Below are 20,583 nucleotides of genomic sequence, written 5' to 3'. Positions count from 1 at the left end.
CTCTCTGCTTCTTCCCTTCTTAGCCTTTCCCTGACTGCATTTGTGCACGCTCACATGACTGTGTCTGCTTCCTTCGCTCTTCATCAGCCCCTCCACCCTGCCCCAGCTGTCTCCTTCCCGAGTGCCTCACTTTCCTGACCCCGCCTCTAATGTTCCTGCAGGTCCCCAGCTCACCCTGCGTTTGACATGGTATGACCAAGGTCGCAATCAGTATAGAGAAGTGATACCCAGCACCCGATGAAGGGCCTGCAGAGATTAGACTCTTAAAATGTATAAACAAATGAAAGATCAAGGCCAGGAGGAGATGGGAGGTAGCCTCTCTGTAAGGAAAAGGAAGCGTATTTTGGTCCCCCTGTTCACGGAGAGAGATCTGGGTGAAGCAGCCACATCAGACCCATCTCTGTTTGCTGTGGGGATGTTCTGAGTTCATCACCTCTGACTTTACTCAGTGCCCCTTATTGCGAAGCCGCACGTAGGAAAGATTTTAAGAGCCAGGCGAGAAGTACTTTTTTTCTCTCTGAGGAAATTTAACTTTTTCCTTTCCCTTTGGCTGCAACTCAGGGTCAAATGTCTGCCCCGACGCTGCTGTGAGCGGCTCTGGCCCATGCATGCAGCTTTATTGCGTTGTCTGAGCGAGCTAACGATGATCTATTTTGACAGATTGAAATGATTTCGTTGCTCCCTTAAATCAGTTCCTTGTTGGCGAGTGAAACAGATACCTAACAAGTGTAATAAGTTGATGGAAAGAAAACACACTAACATTTGTTGGCTCCCTACTGTGTGCCAATACAGCACTTGGTCTGTGCTTTTTCATCTAACGCTCACAGCCATCCTGGGAAGCAAGGGTTTGCTGTTGTTTTGGCTTTTTTGTCTTTGTGGAAAGGCTAAGTGCCAGGCCCAGGAGGCAGTAACGCAGAGGAAGGATGGCATCTCTACCCATGGTCCCAGCCTCCCTTTTCTGTTCCTCTCCCAACGCATGCTCTGCACCAGCCACACTGGCTTTCACACCGTCCCTTAACCTCCCAGGCACACACCCATCCAGGGCTTTGCCTCCCCTTCTCCTCCGCCTGGAACGCCCTTGCGCAGCCGCCATGTGGCTGACCCCTCATTGCCCTCAGGGCTTTGCTGAACCGTCACCTTGTATTGAAGTGTTCTGTGGCCACTTAGAGAAAAATTTCCACCTGTCCCCGCCCCCCCACTTCCTGCCTGTCTAGCTTGCTTAGTTTTCTCTCCTTAACCTTTCTCACTAACACAATATCTGTTTTGCTGATTTATTTTATTTGCTGTTGTTTCCCCTGCCCAGAAGAGTGCCCTGCACATAGTTGTGGCGCTGTAACGTTTGTGGAGTGAATGAGTGAGCACGTGAACGAGTGCTTTCTCCACTATTCTGTCTCCTCACCTGCCGCTAGGGGCCACTCCCCACTGCAGGTGGCTTTGTTTCATTCCTGCCGAGTACAGGTGACCCCTGCTGTCCTGAGAGTAGAACGTTCCTATGAAAGCCTTTGTTAAGCTGAAATACTGTGAAGTGAAGAAGCAGTTACCTTAGGACAAGCCTTGCTAACAGATGCACAAAATAAACAGAGATAAACCATAGACGGTTCAAAGCCATGGCAGCTTGCTGCTGAGATGCTGAGCACGTTTCCCAGGAAGCAGCTCAGAGGTGCCCCTTTCCCTGCCTGGAGTCCGCGCCGCGTCCATAATGACTGCTACGTACCAAGCCTGAATGCTGTTCTTGTGTTTCACCTTTTCTTGTGAAAGTAAAATTCCTCTTTGAATGTCTTTCAGTTAGCAAACACAGGTACGAAGGTACGTCTTTCTTAAAAGTGAGGTGGCATAAAGTGAACTTGTGAAAAGTGAGGGATACCCACAACTTTATGGTAGAAAAATAATTCTTTGTTTCTGTTCTCGCTCTAAGAAGTGCCAGGCACTCCTTCAGTGGCCCGAGAAGCTTGGATGGCTGGTGGGACTGGAGCCTGACCACGATGCTGGAAGGCCTGTACTGGGGAGGCCTCTCCACAGCCAGCATGCCGGGTGCTCAGGTGTGAAGGGCGTCCATCTGCCCTTCACAGTGGTGGTGTCACAGTGGGGTGAAATAGCCACAGACACCTGACCTGTAACACTGCGCACGTTCTTGAACGATCTGTAGGTCGTAAGGCCCGCGGCTGTCCCCAGAGCGTCCTATTCTCTTCTCTGCCCCTCACACCTCTGCCCCCTCCTCTCACACCCCCTTTAGCCACACCAGCTTCTTCAGACCCCTTGTTTGCCAGGCCAGAGCTGGACGCAGGGGCATGGCTGGTCCGTAGGAGCTCGTAGGCCCATGGGGATGGAAGGCTGGTTCAGTAAGCAAAGCGCTGTGACATGGAGGCACAGGGACACCTCTGGAGCAAGAAGGAGCGAAAGCTAAGATGGGACCATCCGGAAGCCGCGAGGCAAGGCTTGTCCTGCCCTTCTGAAGCCAGGTTACCAGTGGATGTGCATTTTGAGTCATAACCGTATACTTTGCTTACTTCTTATTTTCCACCTTTAAAAAAAAATTCAATTCTTCGTCCTGAATTCCTCAAACGTTGTGTTGCTAATTCTACATTTGTTGTATTCTGTGCGGTTACGGGGATGACACTGGAGAAACTTTAGAAAAAGATAATAATGGATCATTCTGATTTGCTACAAGGCCTGGGAAGGTTAGCTGCTATCTTTCTTAGAATGCTGGCTAAACCTTTAGAATGTTTTCAAGAAGAAAGTAAAGTTCTGACCTCTGATTTGGTACCTGAGGGGATCCAGAGCTCACCCATGGCTGGACTATGGTGCTCCAGGTATGTTGTGTGTCCAGGCATCTTCATTGTTCTTCTTCCAGCCCAGAGCTCTTGGAGGAAAGCACCACCTCCTAGGCCATTTGGTCATTAAACAGCTAAAAGGTACTCCTGATAGTTTATGTGAGGTAAGATGCTCCCCTTTTCTTCTTATTTCTAAAACTACATTAAGTTAGAAACATCTAGGAGACATTCAGGCAGGAAACCAAAAGACCATTTTACTCATCTCTGAGAGTCTGGCTGTGGTTTGAAAATGTCAACCCCCGGGGTTTGGAGAGTGTGGGCCTCTACCTTCATTTCCTTCTCTGCCAGCTCCCTCCTGGACCCTCTTCCTATCCTGGCATTCTGCTGCAAGTTCACTCAGTCCACTCTTTGTTTGGCCTCTTAGAAACCTGGCATTCTGTGCAAAACGAGAATATTTCTATCGAAAATATCTAAAACTAGAATATCACATATCTTTTTCTAGTGGGAGGGTGTGAGTGAAGATGGGCACTTACCTGCCTCATCCTGTAATGGAAATCAATCTGATGGCCAAGGCCAGACTGGTGGATGACTTAGGTGCAGCCTTCTACTGCTTAAGCTAGAGCCCGGGGACCACGAGGGGGGATTGAGGGAGCAGAGGGCCCTGTGTCAGGACAGCGTATGTGCCCATGTGCAGCCAGGCTTGGAAACCCCCAGGTGCAAGGCCGACTTTGAAATGTGCATCTGATTCTTCTTCTGATTGGTGGTTTCTTCCTCATCTTCCCAGCGCATTTTCAGAGCTTGTGGAAGACTCTTTCCCTACATGTGGCCCCAAAGATGGAGGCCCTGAAACCCCCTCTGTGATAGACCCAGAGATCCAAAGAGTGGCCCCAGGTGGCCCCAGGGGCTCCCAGGAGGAGAGCTCGGCCTGGGCAGCACAAGGTCAGTGTGATTCAGAGGGTCAGCTTCGTCCACACTTGTCCACTCTAGTACGGCTGCCTGGGTGCAGCAGGTCTGCACTGAGAGCAGCTTGCCAGGGCCAGAACAAGGTGGTTGTTACTGTGCAATGACAGAGTCACTTCCCCGGGGCCATGCGGTTAGGCCGTGACAGAAGTAGAGGGCAAGCTCAGCCCTGCAGCCTCTAAGTGCATGAGAAAGCACCAGCCAACACTTCCTTCCAGGTTGCTAGAAGGTCTGGAGCTTATAGAACCTAAAGGACGCTTGTTCTCTGCTAAGCAGGGTGTTTATACGGCCTCATTTGGTCCTTGAGCACCTCTATGAAGGAGGGCTAACCTACTGCATCGTGCAGATGAGGGACGGAGGCTCAAGCCACCACGTTGCAGTCACAGACTGCAGTCGGCCAGCCTGGCCTGTCCCACCAGTCACACTGCCCCTGCCACCACCTCCCTGGTATTGTGCTAACACCGGTGGTGACAGATTGTCTGAGACTGACAGGGAGCTCTGTGGCAGTTACAGTAATGCCTGCCTCTGAGTAACGCTAGTAACAACAACAGCAACAACAAAGAAATGATTTAATTGTTAGTAAGTACGGATTGGTAAAAGGTAGCTTGTTTCCAATGATGGAGTCCATTGCCAAAAAAGAAAAATGAATATTCTAGAATCCTTGTGGTGACAGATGGGGTATTTCTCCCTGAGTTGTACCTATGGGAAACGGAAGCCCTCCTCTCTGCAAGATTCCCTCTGCCTGGGGGTCCCAGGCAAGGAGAGAGGGACAATGAACTGTTGAAGGGGTCGGAAGACGCAGAAGGGCCATCTGTCCAGCTCTGTGAGCCCAGGAGTTGCATCCGGCGTCTGGGTGTGGAGCCTGGGACGGGGTGCTGCTAGGGTCCCTATGACTTGCACCACTTTGCAGGCCTGCTGCACGTGCAGCCCTGACTGGCCCCAGGGCCAGTGGTTGGATAGACCACAGCACCAGGGCTGTGTCCGTGCACTTTACCCTCTACAGCCCTCCAACCCAGCTCTTCTCAAGCGTGTCCCTGAGCGCTGAGATGCTCCCCACTGGGGGTCTCACCCTCTCCTCCCTGCTGGAGTCAGTCACCATCTTTTGCAGTGACTCAGCCCCACTGTTCCAGAGGTGGGTTCATTGGGCACTTGGACCACTCATGGAACACAGGAGCTTCACCCAGGGCTGGGCACCCTCCTCCATCCAGGCCTCATGCCTTATCCGCAGCTGGATCTTAGCTCAGGCTGCCATAATGAAATACCATACTCTGGGGGACTTAAACGGCAAACACTGATTTTCCACAGTTCTGGAGGCTGGAAGTCTGAGATGCAGGTGATGGCGTGGTCAGGTGCTGGTGAGAGCTCCCTTCCTGGCTTGCAGACAGCCGCCTTACTGTGTCCTCACGTGGTGGCGAGAGGGATCTCTGGTGTGTCTGGTATCTCTTCCTCTTCTTATAAGAACCCTAATTCCATCGTTGGGACCTCACCCTTATGAACGCATTTAACCTTAGTTACTTCCTGAGAGGGCCCATCTCCAAAAACAGCCACACTGAGGGTTAGGGCTTCAACATATGAGCTGGCAGGGGGCAGGGGGTGAAGGAGCACACGCCTTTAACGCAATGGGTCTTGGTAAGATGGAATGTATTCCTGTAGTTTCCTTGAGCAATGGAAAGTACCAGAAATCATTCTGAACTTTTCCTCAGGAACTTTGCTGCCTTTTGCCTATATTTCACTTTTCTGCTATGAAGATCTCAGACCAGCTGACACTCCAGGTCAAGCATGCTTTGCCTTGGGAGTGAAGAGAGGAAATGCTGTGAGCTTTTAGACTCTAGAGACAGTTGAATGACACAGTCCATGTTGGGGTTGTGAATGGAGCCTCAGAGCTGTGCCTGTGTGTGAGCACAAAGGGAAGTGAAGGACGGGAGAATGGGCTGCTCCCAGGTGCTACACTCACCTCGGGTACCAAAAACTGTCCTCAAGATAAGTAATATTCTAGTGCAAAACAAAAAGTCAAAATTCATGCCAAAAAATTCGTGGTGGACAAAACATCAAAATTTTAAGCAAAGACAGGGTCAGTGCTACTGGTTTTTCCTTCTATCCCAGACTCCAGTGTGGCTTGGCACACAGTGGTGCTATCCAATACCTCACATTAACCACCCAAGATGAACTTTTCTCTGATGACATTTGCAGCTTCTGATAGTGGGCCCACGGGGCACAGTGCATATGACTCCAAAAGAAGACGGAAAGGAATGTGTAAGGCCCCTCCTGGTGGGCTTCCCTGGTGGCACAGTAGTTAAGAATCCACCTGCCGATGCAGGGAACATGGGTTCAATCCCTGGTCTGGGAAGATCCCACATGCCACGGAGCAACTAAGCCTGTGCGCCACAACTACTGAGCCCACGTGCCACAACTAAGCCCACGTGCCACAACTACTGAGCCCACGTGCCAAAACTACTGAAGCCCACACGCCTAGAGCCCATGCTCTGCAACAAGAGAAGCCACCACAATGAGAAGCCCGCACACCGCAACGAAGAGTAGCCCCCACTCACTGCAGCTAGAGAAAGCCCGTGCGCAGCAACGAAGACCCAGCTCAGCCAAAAATAAATAAATTTTAAAAACACACACATCGGTAGTTTAAAAAAAAAAAGGCCCCCCCAAAAGTTCATGACCTAATCTGAGTTTGGGCGCGTGACCATCCAAGAGCCACAAAGCACTTTGTGATGGGCTGGGGACGTGGAGGCAGGAAGGTGGGGTGTGAGATTAGTGCTCACCGTGTGGTTGTGGTTCACAGAGTGCTTTCGACACACGCTACCTCGTGTCAGTCTTCTGTGAAGCAGTGATTACCATTCTTCTTCCAGTCACGGGGACGTAGTGCCTGATACGCAGTCGGCACTCCCTGCATGCTCACTCTTTCTTTGCTTTGAAATGAACGTTAGTGTGTGCCAGCACTACTCCCCAGAGGGAGGGAAGGGGGAATCCCCCAAAAGAGGACCTTTTTAGCTTAAAAGCGTCAACTCAGAGGGTCCACAGGAGCTCTGCAAGGCTGACTTGGCTCAAAGAGGTTATTTCCCAATGTTACTGAGCATCCTCTTCTTCCCCTTGTTCTTCTGAATGAATGAAGGCATGAATAAGTGAAGGCATGGACGAATGGGTAGCTCCTCAGTGGCGAGATAACCATAAGCAGAACTTGAAGGAAATTCCTTATACGGGAGCTTTTAAAGGTTTTTTACTTGTCCAAGGAAACTGATAATACATATTTCATATTTCATAAATTTCACAAATACATGAAAACATTCTTTTGAGCATCTTGAGGAAGCACTGGGAGGGCCTGGCATGGAGGTTAGGAGACCTGATAGGCAGGAGAGTGATATTCACACTCCAGGGTTTCGAAGAGTGCGGGGCCCACGTCGAACTCATTTGTGTCCATCACACCGGGCACCGGGTGGGATTTCCGTGCTGGATGCATTCAAACCGCCCCAAGGGCCTGTGGAGCTTAGACCTTAAGAAACAATTTACCAGCATTTTTGTTCATCTGGTTTGTTTGTGTTGCCTCCCCCAGCTGGTCTTCCTGGTGCTCAACCTGACTCACCTCTGTTTCCAGTTCTCTGGCATGATTGGGATTTTGCTCTCCAAGTCATGCAGGTATCACAGAAAGCCCTTCCTTCCTCGGGAGCCCATCTGGTCGCCCTCTCTCTTCAACCTCGCAGCTCGCTCTAGTTGGGGTGGGCCTCACCTGCTATGTGGCCTCCGGCCACCTCGTTACTCTTGCTGAGGAGGTGACTAACTGATTCCACAAAGGGTTATGTCAAGGGTTTATGGACCTCAGTCACAGGGTGTCATGGAATCAGATATGGCAGGTGTTCAAGGCAACCAAACAGGGGCCACGCACTGTGATGATGTCCAAGGGAAGACCTTGGCTCCGCCTGCACTGCAGCCTTCCCTTCTGACTCCACCTCTGTGGGTGCCTGCCCTGAGGGTTGTTAAACTGACCCCCCCATAGAAACAGCCACAGGACTTCAGCTGGGACGTAGGCTAGAGCTGCCTCCCAGGTGCTGGAAGAATGAGGTGTCCTCACAACAAAAATGAGTGGTTTTCTACTGCTGGAGTAGGACACACAGACAGAGAGCAATACATGTGAGTGTGTGGATGGGGAAATGCATAGGCTCTGGAGTCAGCTGACCCAGCCCCCATAGTCCACGTGCCTTTGGGAAAGTTACTTAACCTTCTTCAAGCCTTCGTAAGGTGGGACCATGATACATCAGGCTCTGTTAGGGTCTGAGCGTGTGTGTATTTATATATACACAGACACACACAAATCCTTGGCACATGGTGAATGTTCCATAAATGATAATTATAATAACGACAGTAATTAAGAAGTCTTTATGGCATCCCTCAGGTCAGGTAGAGGCAGGTAAGGGGCCCTCTTCACTATGCACACAGGGAACTCTGCTGACTAGCTGTCCAGTGAGGTAGCCACTAGCCACAGGAGGCTCTTGATACTGGAAGTGTGGCTAGTCCAAATGCAGATGTGTCAAAAGTGTAAGATACTCACTGGATGTCGGACACTTAGTATGAAAGTTAAGAGTGTAAAATATCTCATCCGTAACTTTTACACTTGAACATAGGTTGAAGTGACAATGTTTTAGATATAATAAAGAAAATATATTATAAAATAAATTTTATCTTTACTTTTTAAAATGTGGCAACTGGAAAACTTTCTTTTCCACCTGTAGCATGAATGGTATTTCTCTTGGTTAGTCTGGCTAGAGCCTGTCCCGCCGTTTTCCCCAGGCTGAGCCATGCTGCTTCACTCTGCGGGGAGCCAGGGTGTGCCAGCAGAGACAGCTTGTCTGGGTTCAGCTGTTAGAGGCCATTGTTGACCTTGCACTAATTAATGAGGAAACAGAACACACAGAAAACCTTGATCCTTTGCCCATGTAAATTTTAAAACATCTAGCATTCATATAAAAAAAAATTTTTTAACATCTTTATTGGAGTATAATTGCTTTACAGTGTTGTGTTTACTTTCTGCTGTATAACAAAGTGAATCAGCTATACGTATACATATATTCCCATATCTCCACCTTCTTGCGTCTCCCTCCCACCCTCCCTATCCCATCCCTCTAGGTGGTCACAAAGCACCGAGCTGATCTCCCTGTGCTATATGGCTGCTTCCCACTAGCTAGTTATTTTGCATTTGGTAGTGTATATATGTCAGTGTTACTCTCTCACTTCATCCCAGCTTACCCTTCCCCCTCCCCGTGTCCTCGAGTCCATTCTCTACGTCTGCATCTTTATTCCTGTCCTGCCCCTGGGTTCTTCAGAACCTTTTTTTTAGATTCCATATATATGTGTTAACATATGGTATTTGTTTTTCTCTCTGACTTACTTCACTCTGTATGACAGACTCTAGGTCCATCCACCTCACTACAGATAACTCAATTTCTTTTCTTTTTATGGCTGAGTAATATTCCATTGTATATATGTGCCACATCTTCTTTATCCATTCGTCTGCCAGTGGACATCTTGGTGAGAATAGATGAGATTGTACACCCAAAAGTGCTTTCCCAATGAACTCACGTGTAGAAAGGTGAGAGGCCTTCATAGAAGCCCTGGTGGGATGGACGCGGGTGCTGGGAGTGGATGTGGAGGTGGGAGGCTGGGTGGGGACCCCGCCTGCTATTTCTCCAGCAAGGAAGGTTCTGTTGGATCATCTCATTTATCTGAGCCACAGACTCCATGGGTATAATTGAATTAGGAGTGCCTCTGGTTTTTAAGAGGATTAAGTTAAAAAAATGTGCATGGAAAGAGTTGTTAACCTGTAACCTATTCTGTGCATACAAAGTGACGGGAGGGAACCAACAGGCACTGAGTATTTCCCACGTCCCCCTCAGTGAATTAAGAGAATGAAAGGACAGCCACAGAATGGGAAAAATATTTGCAAATCACATATCCAATAAAGGGAATGTGCCAAAAATATAAAAATTGCTATAATTCTTTATATGCATGTCTTCCTCTTTGGACTGTGGATCATATCCTATTATGTTTGTTTCACCATTGCCTGAATATAGTAGGATCTGTTGGTGGCTCACAGACCTGGAGCCACGCAGATCCACACTGGGGCTAGATGCACAGTGAAAAAGGAAGATGAATTAGGCGCTCCAGTGAAAAGTGCATTCTAGTGGTGGATTCCCAGAGATCCAGAGAGATCGTCTGCATCTCAGAGCAGTCATCATCACATGGCTGAGTGGCAGTGACAGCGTTCCTTGGCAAAGATGAGAACCGGAGGAGCCTCCTACTCAGGCTCATCCCCAGCCCCTGCCCAGCCCTAGTGAACAATCACTGGGGAAGGGCTCCCCTCATGCAAAGATGAATTCCGTTATGTAGAAGTGAACAGTCACAGTCAACACCAGTCACTGTTGGATCTGTGCAAACATACCACAGGGAAAAGCAGTAATTAAAAATGACCCAAAGAGAAGGAGATGAAGATCAAACCTTTGAAAACGGTTGCCACAGGCAGGTCAAACTGTAACTAAGATGTTCTCCACACACAAATGAATTCATGAAAAAATGAGCTCTTTGAAATAAGACTGCAAAGCCTGGATGAAAGAGTTAAAAAATGAACTAAAAAGACAGAATAAATTAACAGAGGTGAGGAAAGAAATGGAGAAGAAAAGGAGAAGAAAAAACAGGGATTAAAAAGATACAGATGAAGCAAGAGAGAGAGAGAGAGATTCACAGAAAAGAGTGAAGAATATGCATGACAGGCTTGAGACTAATCAGCAAAATTAGATTTTTTGAAAATGTTACAATTTATTTTAGGGAAGATATTACACATGGAAGTCAGACAAAGAAGAATATGCATAAGACAAAGAAAAAGAAAGGATATGTATTGTTAGTATCTCCCTCTACCCCCCAGAAAAAGCCCAGAAAATTTAAACAGAAAAAATATTTAAAGGTATAATTTAAGAAGACATTCCTGAAATAGAGATATAAATCTATATATTTTAAAAGGCATTGTATCCAAGGGAAGAAATGGATTCAAATCTATTAAAAACAGAACAGATCCATGTTGTACTGGGCCCAGTAGCCTCTGATGACTTCCCAGGAGCTGTGGTCGCACCGGATGGGGAAGGACAGGCTCAGCACATGGTTGCAGGGCTTGTGATTGTCAGGATGCCACGCACCCTCACTCTCCTGGATCTTGAGGTCCTCCACCAGCTTGTCCTCCACGATGCTGGCCCTGTGGTGGAAGAAGCCCTCCACCATCTTGAAGAAGTTGGGGTCATCCTCATTGTCAGCCACCACCTCACTGTAGTGTCTCCAGGTAGGTGGTAGGCTGCCCACAGACCCAGCAGCAGCATGGCCAAGTCAGCTGCTGCCGAGCCCAGGGCAGCGGGCCAGGCACTGGACAGCAGCAGCGCTTCACCCAGGCAGTGTAACTATTCTCTGGACTGAATCCTGAATTTGTCCTGTTGGTCAAATGATTAAATTCTGCAGGAACTAAGGACCCACCCAGGTGGAGGATGGAATGATGTTGACACTCCTCACTTTGATCAGCTAAAGCTTGGACTCTGTTGACATTTGCCCCAATTCTATGCTTATTCTCCTCTGCTCAAGCCCCTTCATGAATATGCATGTACCTTAGCTTAAAACCTCACCACTTTTGCTGTTAGGGAGACACTGCTTTGGGAAAGATCCCTGGTGTTCTCCTTACTTACTGCAAGTAATAATAAATCCTTCCTTCTCCCAGAAAAAAAGACAAACAAAAAAGCAAAGAAACAAACAAAAATTCTAATAAAGTTACTGGACTTAAAAATAAAGTTACTGGTATCTACTGACATCCAGATACCTTCCCTTCCCCCAAAACTCAAGTTACTTCCAAGTGATTAAAATTTATTTAAATTATTTAGAAGTGTTTTTATTAATTATTATTTAAATCATTAAAAACTGTTTAAATGTGCAATCAGTAGAAAATTGGGCAAATCATAGGAGAAACATAATTTTTGTAGAGTGGGAAGTCTAATGACCAAATGTGTAAAAGAAATTAGAAGAAAAAAATATACATAAAGAAAAAAGATAGGGTACCACTTAGTACATTGTAAGATAATGAAAAAAATTTTTTTAATTTAGAAGAAGGGTGACTATTATGCATTTATCTTCATACTATAAGGTTAATATTGTTTCTGGATTATAGAATTAAAACAAAAGACAATGTATATGCTGATAATTGGTGTTTAGAGGAAAATCTATGGCTATGTTATGGAGTAGCAACTAATGAAAGTAAACTAAGTATGTACTCAACTAAAATAGGCAGGAAAAATATACAGATGCACATGCACACACACTCAACCTGAGCAAAGCAGAGGGAAGTCTGTTTTATAAACTGAAAGCATATTTTTGTGTGTGGTGTTAAAGAGCATTCTAATTTCATTTCTTTACGTGTAGCTGTCCAGTTTTCCCAGCATCATTTATTGAAGAGACTGTCTTTCCTCCATTGTATAGTCTTGCCTCCTTTGTCATAGATTAATTGACCATAGGTGCATGGGTTCATCTCTGGCCTTTCTATCCTGTTCCATTGATCTATATTTCTGTTTTTTGTGCCAGTACCATACTGTTTTGATGACTGTAGCTTTGTAGTATAGTCTGAAGTCAGGGAGCCTGATTCCGCCAGCTCCATTTTTCTTTCTCAAGATTCTCTGGCTATTCAGAGTCTTTTGTGTCTCACACAAATTTTAAGCTTTTTTTGTTCTAGTTCTGTGAAAAATGCCATTGGTAATTTGATAGGAATTGCATTGAATCTGTAGATTGCCTTGGGTAGTATACTCATTTTGACAACATTGATTCTGCCTATCCAAGAACATGGTATATCCTTCCATCTGTTTGTGTCGTCTTTGACTTCTTTCATCAGCGTCTTATAGTTTTCAGAGTACGGGTCTTTTGCCTCCTTAGATAGGATTATTCCTAGGTATTTTATTCTCTGTGATGTGATGGTAAATGGGATTGTTTCCTTAATTTCTCTTTCTGATATTTCATTGTCAGTGTGTAGGAATGCAACAGATTTTTGTGTATTAATTTTGTATCCTGCCGTGATACCGAATTCATTGATGAGCTCTAGTAGTTTTCTGCTAGCATTTTTAGGATTTTCTATATATGGTATCAAGTCATCTGCAAACAGTGACAGTTTTACTTCTTTTCCAATTTGGATTCCTTTTATTTCTTTTTTCTTCTCTGATTTCCATGGCTAGGACTTCCAAAACTATGTTGAATAAAAGTGGTGAGAGTGGACATTCTTGTCTTTTTCCTGATCTTAGAGGAAATGCTTTCAGCTTTTCACCATTGGGTATGATGTTAGCTGGAGGTTTGTCAAATATGGCCTTTATTATGTTGAGGTAGATTCCCTCTATGCCCAGTTTCTGGAGAGTTTTTATCATAAATGTGTGTTGAATTTTGTCAAAAGCTTTTTCTGCATCTATTGAGATGATCATATGGTTTTTATTCTTCAATTTGCTGATGTGGTGTATCACACTGATTGATTTGCAGATATTGAAAAATCCTTGCATCCTGGGATAAATCCCACTTGATCTCAGTGTATGATCCTTTCTATGTGTTGTTGGATTCAAACTGCTAGTATTTTATTGAGGATTTTTGCATCTGTGTTCATCATATTGGCCTGTAATTTTCCTTTTTTGTGGTATCTTTGTCTGATTTTGTTTTCAGGGTGATGGCAGCCTCATAGAATGAGTTTGAGAGTGTTCCTTCCCCTGCAAATTTTTGGAATAGTTTCAGAAAAATAGGTGTTAACTCTTCTCTAAATGTTTGATAGTATTCACCTGTGAAGCCATCTGGTCCTGGACTTTTGTTTGTTGTGAGTTTTTTAATCACACTTTCAATTCCAGTTCTTGTGACTGGTCTGTTCATATTTTCTATTTCTTCCTGCTTCAGTCTTGGGCGGTTATGCCTTTGTAAGAATTTGTCCATTTCTTTCACATTGTCCACTTTATTGGCATACAGTTGCCATCTTCCAGAGTAATGGAAATAAAAACAAAAATAAACAAATGGAACCTAATTAAACTCAGAAGCTTTTGCACAGCAAAGGAAACCATAAACAAAATGAACAGACAACCTATGAAAGGGGAGAAAATATTTGCAAACAATGCAACAGACAAGGGATTAATTTCCAAAGTTACAAACAGCTCATACAGCTCAATATCAAAAAACCCAAACAACCCAATCAAAAGATGGGCAGAAGACCTAAACAGACATTCCTCCAAAGGAGACATACAGATGGCCAGGAGGCACATGAGAAGATGCTCAGCATCACTAATTATTAGAGAAATGCAAATCAAAACTACAGTGAAATATTACCTCATAACTGTCAGAAGGGCCATTATCAAAAAATCTACAAACAATAAATGCTGGAGAGGGTGTGGAGAAAAGGGAACCCTCCTACACTGTTGCTGGGAATGTAAATTGGTGCAGCCACTATGGAAAACAGTATGGAGGTTCCTTAAAAAACTAAAAATAGAGCTACCATATAGAGCTAGCAATCCCACTCCTGGGCATATATCTGGAGAAAAACTTGGTTTGAAAGTATACATGCACCCCAGTGTTCATCACAGCACTATTTACAACAGCCAGGACATGGAAGCAACCTAAATGTGCATCAACAGATGAATGGATAAGGATGATGTGGTACATATATACAGTGGAATATTACTCAGCCATTAAAAAGAATGAAATAATGCCATTTACAGCAACATGGATGGACATGGAGATTATCATACTAAGTGAAGTAAGTCAGAGAAAGACAAATATATGATACTGCTTATATGGTGAATCTAAAAAAAATGATACAAATGAGCTGATTTACAAAACATAAACAGACTCATAGACTTAGAGAATGAACTCATGGTTACTGGTGAGAAGGGTGGGGGAGAGGGATCGATTGGGAGTTTGGGATTAACATGTACACACTGCTATATTTAAAATAGATAAACAATAAGGACTTACTGTATATCACAGGGAACTGCTCAATATTCTGTAATAACCTAAATGAGAAAATAATTTGAAAAAGAATAGATACATGTATATGTATAACTGAGTCACTTTGCTGTTCACCTGAAACTAACATAACATTGTAAATCAACTCTACTCCAATATAAGATAAAATTTTTTTAAAACTGAAAGCATAATTTAATTATGCAAAAATGAATTAATCCAAGAGATGATTCTTTTAACAATTAAGTAGATGAATTATTAGCTAATATATATATAAATGTGATGGAAAAGTGAGTATAGTAATATACAAAATAAAAACGAGAAAGGGAAAAAACCTTTAAGGAAATTAAATGAATTATAAAACATTTGGAAAGCGAGAACAGCCATCAAGACTCCTTATGCACCAAACTGATTTTAGAGATAGAAATCTTAAATAGTATTCGAAGTTCTATCCCTCCAGAGGCACCTCCACCCAGATGGTTTCACAGGTGAAATATACCAAATTATTAAGGAACATAGAAGTTCAAAATGCTCTGTAAACTGTTCCAGAACAGAGAGACAGAAAAAGCTTCCACATGTGTTTTTATGAGATAAAGCAATATATTATCAAAAATGGACAAAAGTATCTGAAATTTAAAAAGAGAAAACAACAATCACAAGAGAGTCTTACTGATTTCGATATCAAAAAATCTAAATGAGACATTGGCAGATAGAATCTAGCGTCAGAAAAGAGTAATATGTCGTGATCGTATGAGTTTTAAACCAGGAGCAGAAATGTTTTAATATCAGAAAATATATTAATAACCTTCACCAAAAAATGGAGGAAACTGTCATTTGATTTTCTCCATGACTGTATTTGATAAAATTTAATATCCATTCCTAACTTTTAAAACATACTCTTAATAAAAAAGGAATTGATACCATTTTTAAAAATAAGAATATATCTCAAGTTAAAAGCCAGTGCTATGTCTTAAGGTACAATATCCAAAACATCCCCCCTGAGTTAAGGACAAGGAGAGATTGTCAGTTCAAAAGTCCCATAATAGTGTTGATACTTTTTTTGCGGTACGCGGGCCTCTCACTGTTGTGGCCTCTCCCCTCTCCCGTCGCGGAGCACAGGCTCCAGACGCGCAGGCTCAGCGGCCATGGCTCACGGGCCCAGGCACTCCGCGGCATGTGGGATCTTCCCGGACTGGGGCACGAACCTGTGTCCCCTGCATTGGCAGGCGGACTCTCAACCACTGCGCCACCAGGGAAGCCCGTGTTGATACTTTTAAGGGACTCATTCCTTAAAAGGGATTCATGATCTGATTCCTGTAAGCACACTTACCTTGTTTATAGACTTAATAAGTCTTACAGCCAGAGGGAACTTCAATGAAAATGTATAAACTGGTTGGTAGTCTTTTATGCACACAGCACAGACTGTTGTGAATCCTACTATAATCATAACCTATAGTTATTTAGACTGATTTTCTGAAGCTTAGAAAATAGCTTCACTCAAATGATGACGGGGGTTTGCAATGGCTGTGTCTTTGCCTTTTTGACATACTGTTCTTGATTAGGATGAGGGAGATTTTCAGAAGCAATGTAATCACTAATCTTCATTTTGTACCATGAAAAAACACAGTTCTTTCTGGACCTACCGTTGCATGAGACCCTTATATTCACAAAAGCCAGTGCTGTCAGGACCGAGCCTCTCTCACTTGGCTCCCAGGTGTGTCTATGCCTGGCGAACTCAAGTTTCTGCAATGAGAGTTTAGCTGGCCTTGAGTGGGGTAGGACAGGGAATGTACTTGGCATTGGAACAGGCCGAACAGGCTGGACTTCACAGAACAGACCCTCTTTTGTGTGGTGTGATCTGAGGAAACAATCTGTTTGAATTTCCTAACTTGAGGGCAGTTATTTTTTCATCTTAACCATTAATCATTAAGATTTGTATCTTTATGAACTAGAAGGATTTGATGCCTGGAGCTATCAATAACCACCTACAAATCACATTGTTCTTTGTATTGTCCGAGTGACTCATCGCAGTGAAATGCCGTGGGGCTGCCAGCCTCCAGCAGGATCCACGGGTCTCCTCCTCACTGGCCTGGCTCCCTGAATGGGACCCCGGCTGTCTCTCCAGCTGTGACAATCTGGCCTGGAAGAGAAGCTCCACACCAGTCTGCACTTCTTACTGAGCAGAAGGACTTTGTCCCCTGGGCAACTCCTTCCCAAATTCTTGATGCCCAGGTCTCAAAACTGCTCTGCAGTCTCTCTGGGACTCACTGCTTTGTAGGAACTGGCCAGGCCGCTGAGAATGCCGGTGTAAGTTAGAGATGCCAGAAGGGTTTTTCCCCACATATTTTCCTCTTATGACTCAATTGTATGATTGAGTGAGGCAGGAACATCCAGAAGATCCAGAACATTCTGACCTCAAGTTACACAGTCTGCCTGAGTGGGTTTTGGTCCTTTTTAATTTTTTTCACTTTGAGATACTGATTTTATTTACTTTTTAGGTATATATATGGAAATAGGATTGCTGGATCATATAATAGTTCTATTTTGCATTTTTAGAGGAGCCCAAATACTGTTTTCCATAATGACTGTACAAATTTATATTCCCACCGACAGTGTTCCAGGGTTCCCTTTTCTCCACATACTCACCAACACCTGTTATTTCTTGTCTTTTTGATAATAGCCATCCTAACAGGCATGAATTGAAATCTCATTATGGTTTTTTTTTTTTAATCTTTATTGAGTAATTTCTCAGCACGCACCTGCCGGGGAGAAGTTGGGAAGTTTTGTCCAGCTGTGGAAGATCTGTGTTCACTTTCCACACACGGGGGTCTTTGTGACAGCTGATGTGGGTTTTACAGAGAGTGCTGGCTCATCCAGTGTCCGGAGCTCCTGGCTTCAGAAAGGTCTGTGTTGTGAACCCTGAGGGCCGGTGATATTCACAATAAAGGAAGCCATCAAGAGGGTGGGTTTCCTTTCTGTCTCTTCCCCTAACTTCTCCAATTTGGGGTATATCTTGAAGAAGATTTTAGAAGGCTTGACTTTTTAAATGCAATCAGACAGCCTAGGTCACAGAAACCTGACTGTCAAGGAAATTTGCTGTGCTTCCCCTCATATCCAGGAGTTTTTGTAATTATAGCTGGGTTCTATCTACCCAACTTACTGAATCTGCAGTGACTCACGGTGTTTTCTAACTGATGATGGGAGATATCTGAATACCCTAAACTTGAATCTTGGAGGAGAAAACAGGCTCATAAAGGTTTGTTCAAAGAGATTTCAACTTAACCTGAACATGCGGAAAGGATGGATTCCCTGAAGAGGCAGGCAGGTCTGATGGTCAAGCACCTGCTGAGTGAGATTCAGTTTTGTTTTTTTTTTTTTGCGGTAGGCGGGCCTCTCACTGTTGTGGCCTCTCCCGTTGCGGAGCACAGGCTCTGGACGCACAGGCTCAGCGGCCACGGTTCACGGGCCCAGCCGCTCCGCGGCATGTGGGATCCTCCCAGACCGGGGCACGAACCCGTGTCCCCTGCATCGGCAGGCGGAGTCTCAACCACTGCGCCACCAGGGAAGCCCTGAGATTCGGTTTTAACCACTGGCTGGGTGGACCTTGGCAAGTGATTGACCTCTTCACATCTTAATGCCCACCTCTGTGAAAGGAGGATACTAGTACAGACTCTGCCAAGGGCCCCTGAGAGAAGTAAATGTCAGCACCTGCATACAGTAAGTGCTCTCTCTATGGGCTTAATATATGATTATTCAAACTGAGTTTCAAGATTTATTCACTCTCCAAGTAGTTTGTGCCAGTCACAATCCCAGGGTCTAGGGGCCCATTGACTTAAAATTATGTCCACCAAGAAGACACAATATTCCTGGAAATTGAAAAATATTGGTCTCAGGATCATGGGCATAGTTGTGGGCAACTTTTGTGCCCAGTTGGATCTGCAGGATGATGAGTTTCTTCATGGGAAACTGAGTGGGGCCATTAATGATGAAAACACTGAGGTTGCCTAGGAAGAAGGTACCCCATAATTCCTAAGATTAGTTCAATATGTAAGGACCAGATTATTCCTGCATTCTACTAAAAATGATCAGGTGGGCCTGATCCTGGTCTGCCCTTGAAAGCTAAGTTCTGTCTCATTCACTTTCTCTCCACCACAGTGCTTTCTACAGGGCTTGGTACTCAGTAAATATGTAGTAAATGCACAGTAAATTGAGTACTGAGCAAGAAGAAACTACTGGAACATGCATATGGATACGAAGAAGGCAAATAATAAAGTAAAAAGAGCAGAATGGTAACAGGTGATTCTGAGTGAAAGGTATATGAGTGCTCATTGAAATCATTTGAAATTATTTCCAATGAAAAGCTTTTAAAAAAGGACCTATTACTGTAGCTTTGTAGTATAGTCTGAAGTCCGGGAGTCTGATTCCTCCAGCTCCGTTTTTCTTTCTCAAGTTTGCTTTGGCTATTCATGGTCTTTTGTGTTTCCATAGAACTACCATACGACCCAGCAATCCCACTACTGGGCATATACCCTGAGAAAACCATAATTCAAAAAGAGTCATGTACCACAATGTTCATTGCAGCTCTACTTATAATAGCCAGGACATGGAAGCAACCTAAGTGTCCATCGACAGATGAATGGATAAAGAAGATGTGGCACATGTATACAATGGAATATTAGCCATAAAAAGAAACGAAATTGAGTTATTTGTCGTGAGGTGGATGGACCTAGAGTCTGTCATACAGAGTGAAGTAAGTCAGAAAGAGAAAAACAAATACCGTATGCTAACATATATACATGGAATCTCAAAAAAAAATGGTTCTGAAGAACCTAGGGGCAGGACAGGAGTAAAAATGCAGGCATGGAGAATGGACTTGAGGACACAGGGAAGGGACGAGCGTGGGATGAAGTGAGAGAGTGGCATGGACTTATATATACTACCACATAGATAGTAAAATAGATAGCTAGTGGGAAGCAGCTGCATAGCACAGGGAGATCAGCTCAGTGCTTTGTGACCACTTAGAGGGGTGGGATAGGGAGGGTGGGATAGGGAGGGTGGGAGGGAGATGCAAGAGGGAGGAGATATGGGGATATATGTATATGTATAGCTGATTCACTTTGTTATAAAGCAGAAACTAACACACCATTGTAAAGCAATTATACTCCAATAAAGATGTTAAAAAATAAATAAAAAGGACCTATTATATTATTCAAGTAGATGACAAAATGGTAGAATCACAGTTGTGGGATATGATTAGTTTTAATGGTTCTTGTTTTTCTGAGCTATACAGCTAAGTGTATCTTGGAATTTTTCCCGTGATGGATGTCACAAGAAATGCTAATTAAATTTAATAGAATTATTTGTATGATTTATAAATATTTAATAAATTAGAATTGGCAATAACCAGACAGAAATGTTGAAACAGACAGCCTCTGAGATAATGTTCTCTGCTTTCATGGACTATATTATGTCTGCCTGTGATAACTTCACGAGAAGGAACATTTTTGTAGCTGCTGATTCATTTCTTCCTGGCAGACACAGCTCCAACAAAGTTGAAATATTACTGTTAATCTCTTTTTATTTAGATGTGTGCTAGAATAGCATTTGAGGCACTATGGATATAAACCAGCACTTCTGTGTTACTACGAAGACATAATTTGTTTATTTGAACCAAATTGTCTTGTAACGGGGGCCAAAAAAGTTGAATTCTCCAAGACTAAACTGCACTGTCAGCTGGCTTCTTTGTGAAGACGTTTCTGTTTAGCTTGGAGTCTTACAAACTACAATTATTTCCCCAAATAAAATACTGTATTAGTTTGCTAGGGCTATTGCAACAAACAGAAATGTGCTG

The 20,583-nt window shown here is 44.1% G+C and overlaps 1 protein-coding gene across 1 annotated transcript; it reads left to right on the top strand.

The window, feature by feature from the left end:
- The first annotated feature begins 1,699 nt into the window (after positions 1-1,699).
- Positions 1,700-5,026, top strand: PKD1L1 (polycystin 1 like 1, transient receptor potential channel interacting). Its single transcript, XM_032642588.1, has 7 exons — positions 1,700-1,710; positions 1,916-2,039; positions 2,852-2,935; positions 3,388-3,506; positions 3,556-3,710; positions 4,659-4,863; positions 4,960-5,026. Exons 1-7 carry the CDS (start codon positions 1,700-1,702, stop codon positions 5,024-5,026), a joined length of 765 nt encoding a protein of 254 aa, XP_032498479.1.
- Positions 5,027-20,583: the final 15,557 nt, after the last annotated feature.

This window comes from Phocoena sinus, chromosome 9 (assembly GCF_008692025.1).
Source record: "Phocoena sinus isolate mPhoSin1 chromosome 9, mPhoSin1.pri, whole genome shotgun sequence".
NCBI lineage: Eukaryota > Metazoa > Chordata > Mammalia > Artiodactyla > Phocoenidae > Phocoena > Phocoena sinus.
This window is presented reverse-complemented; position numbering and strand designations above follow the sequence as displayed.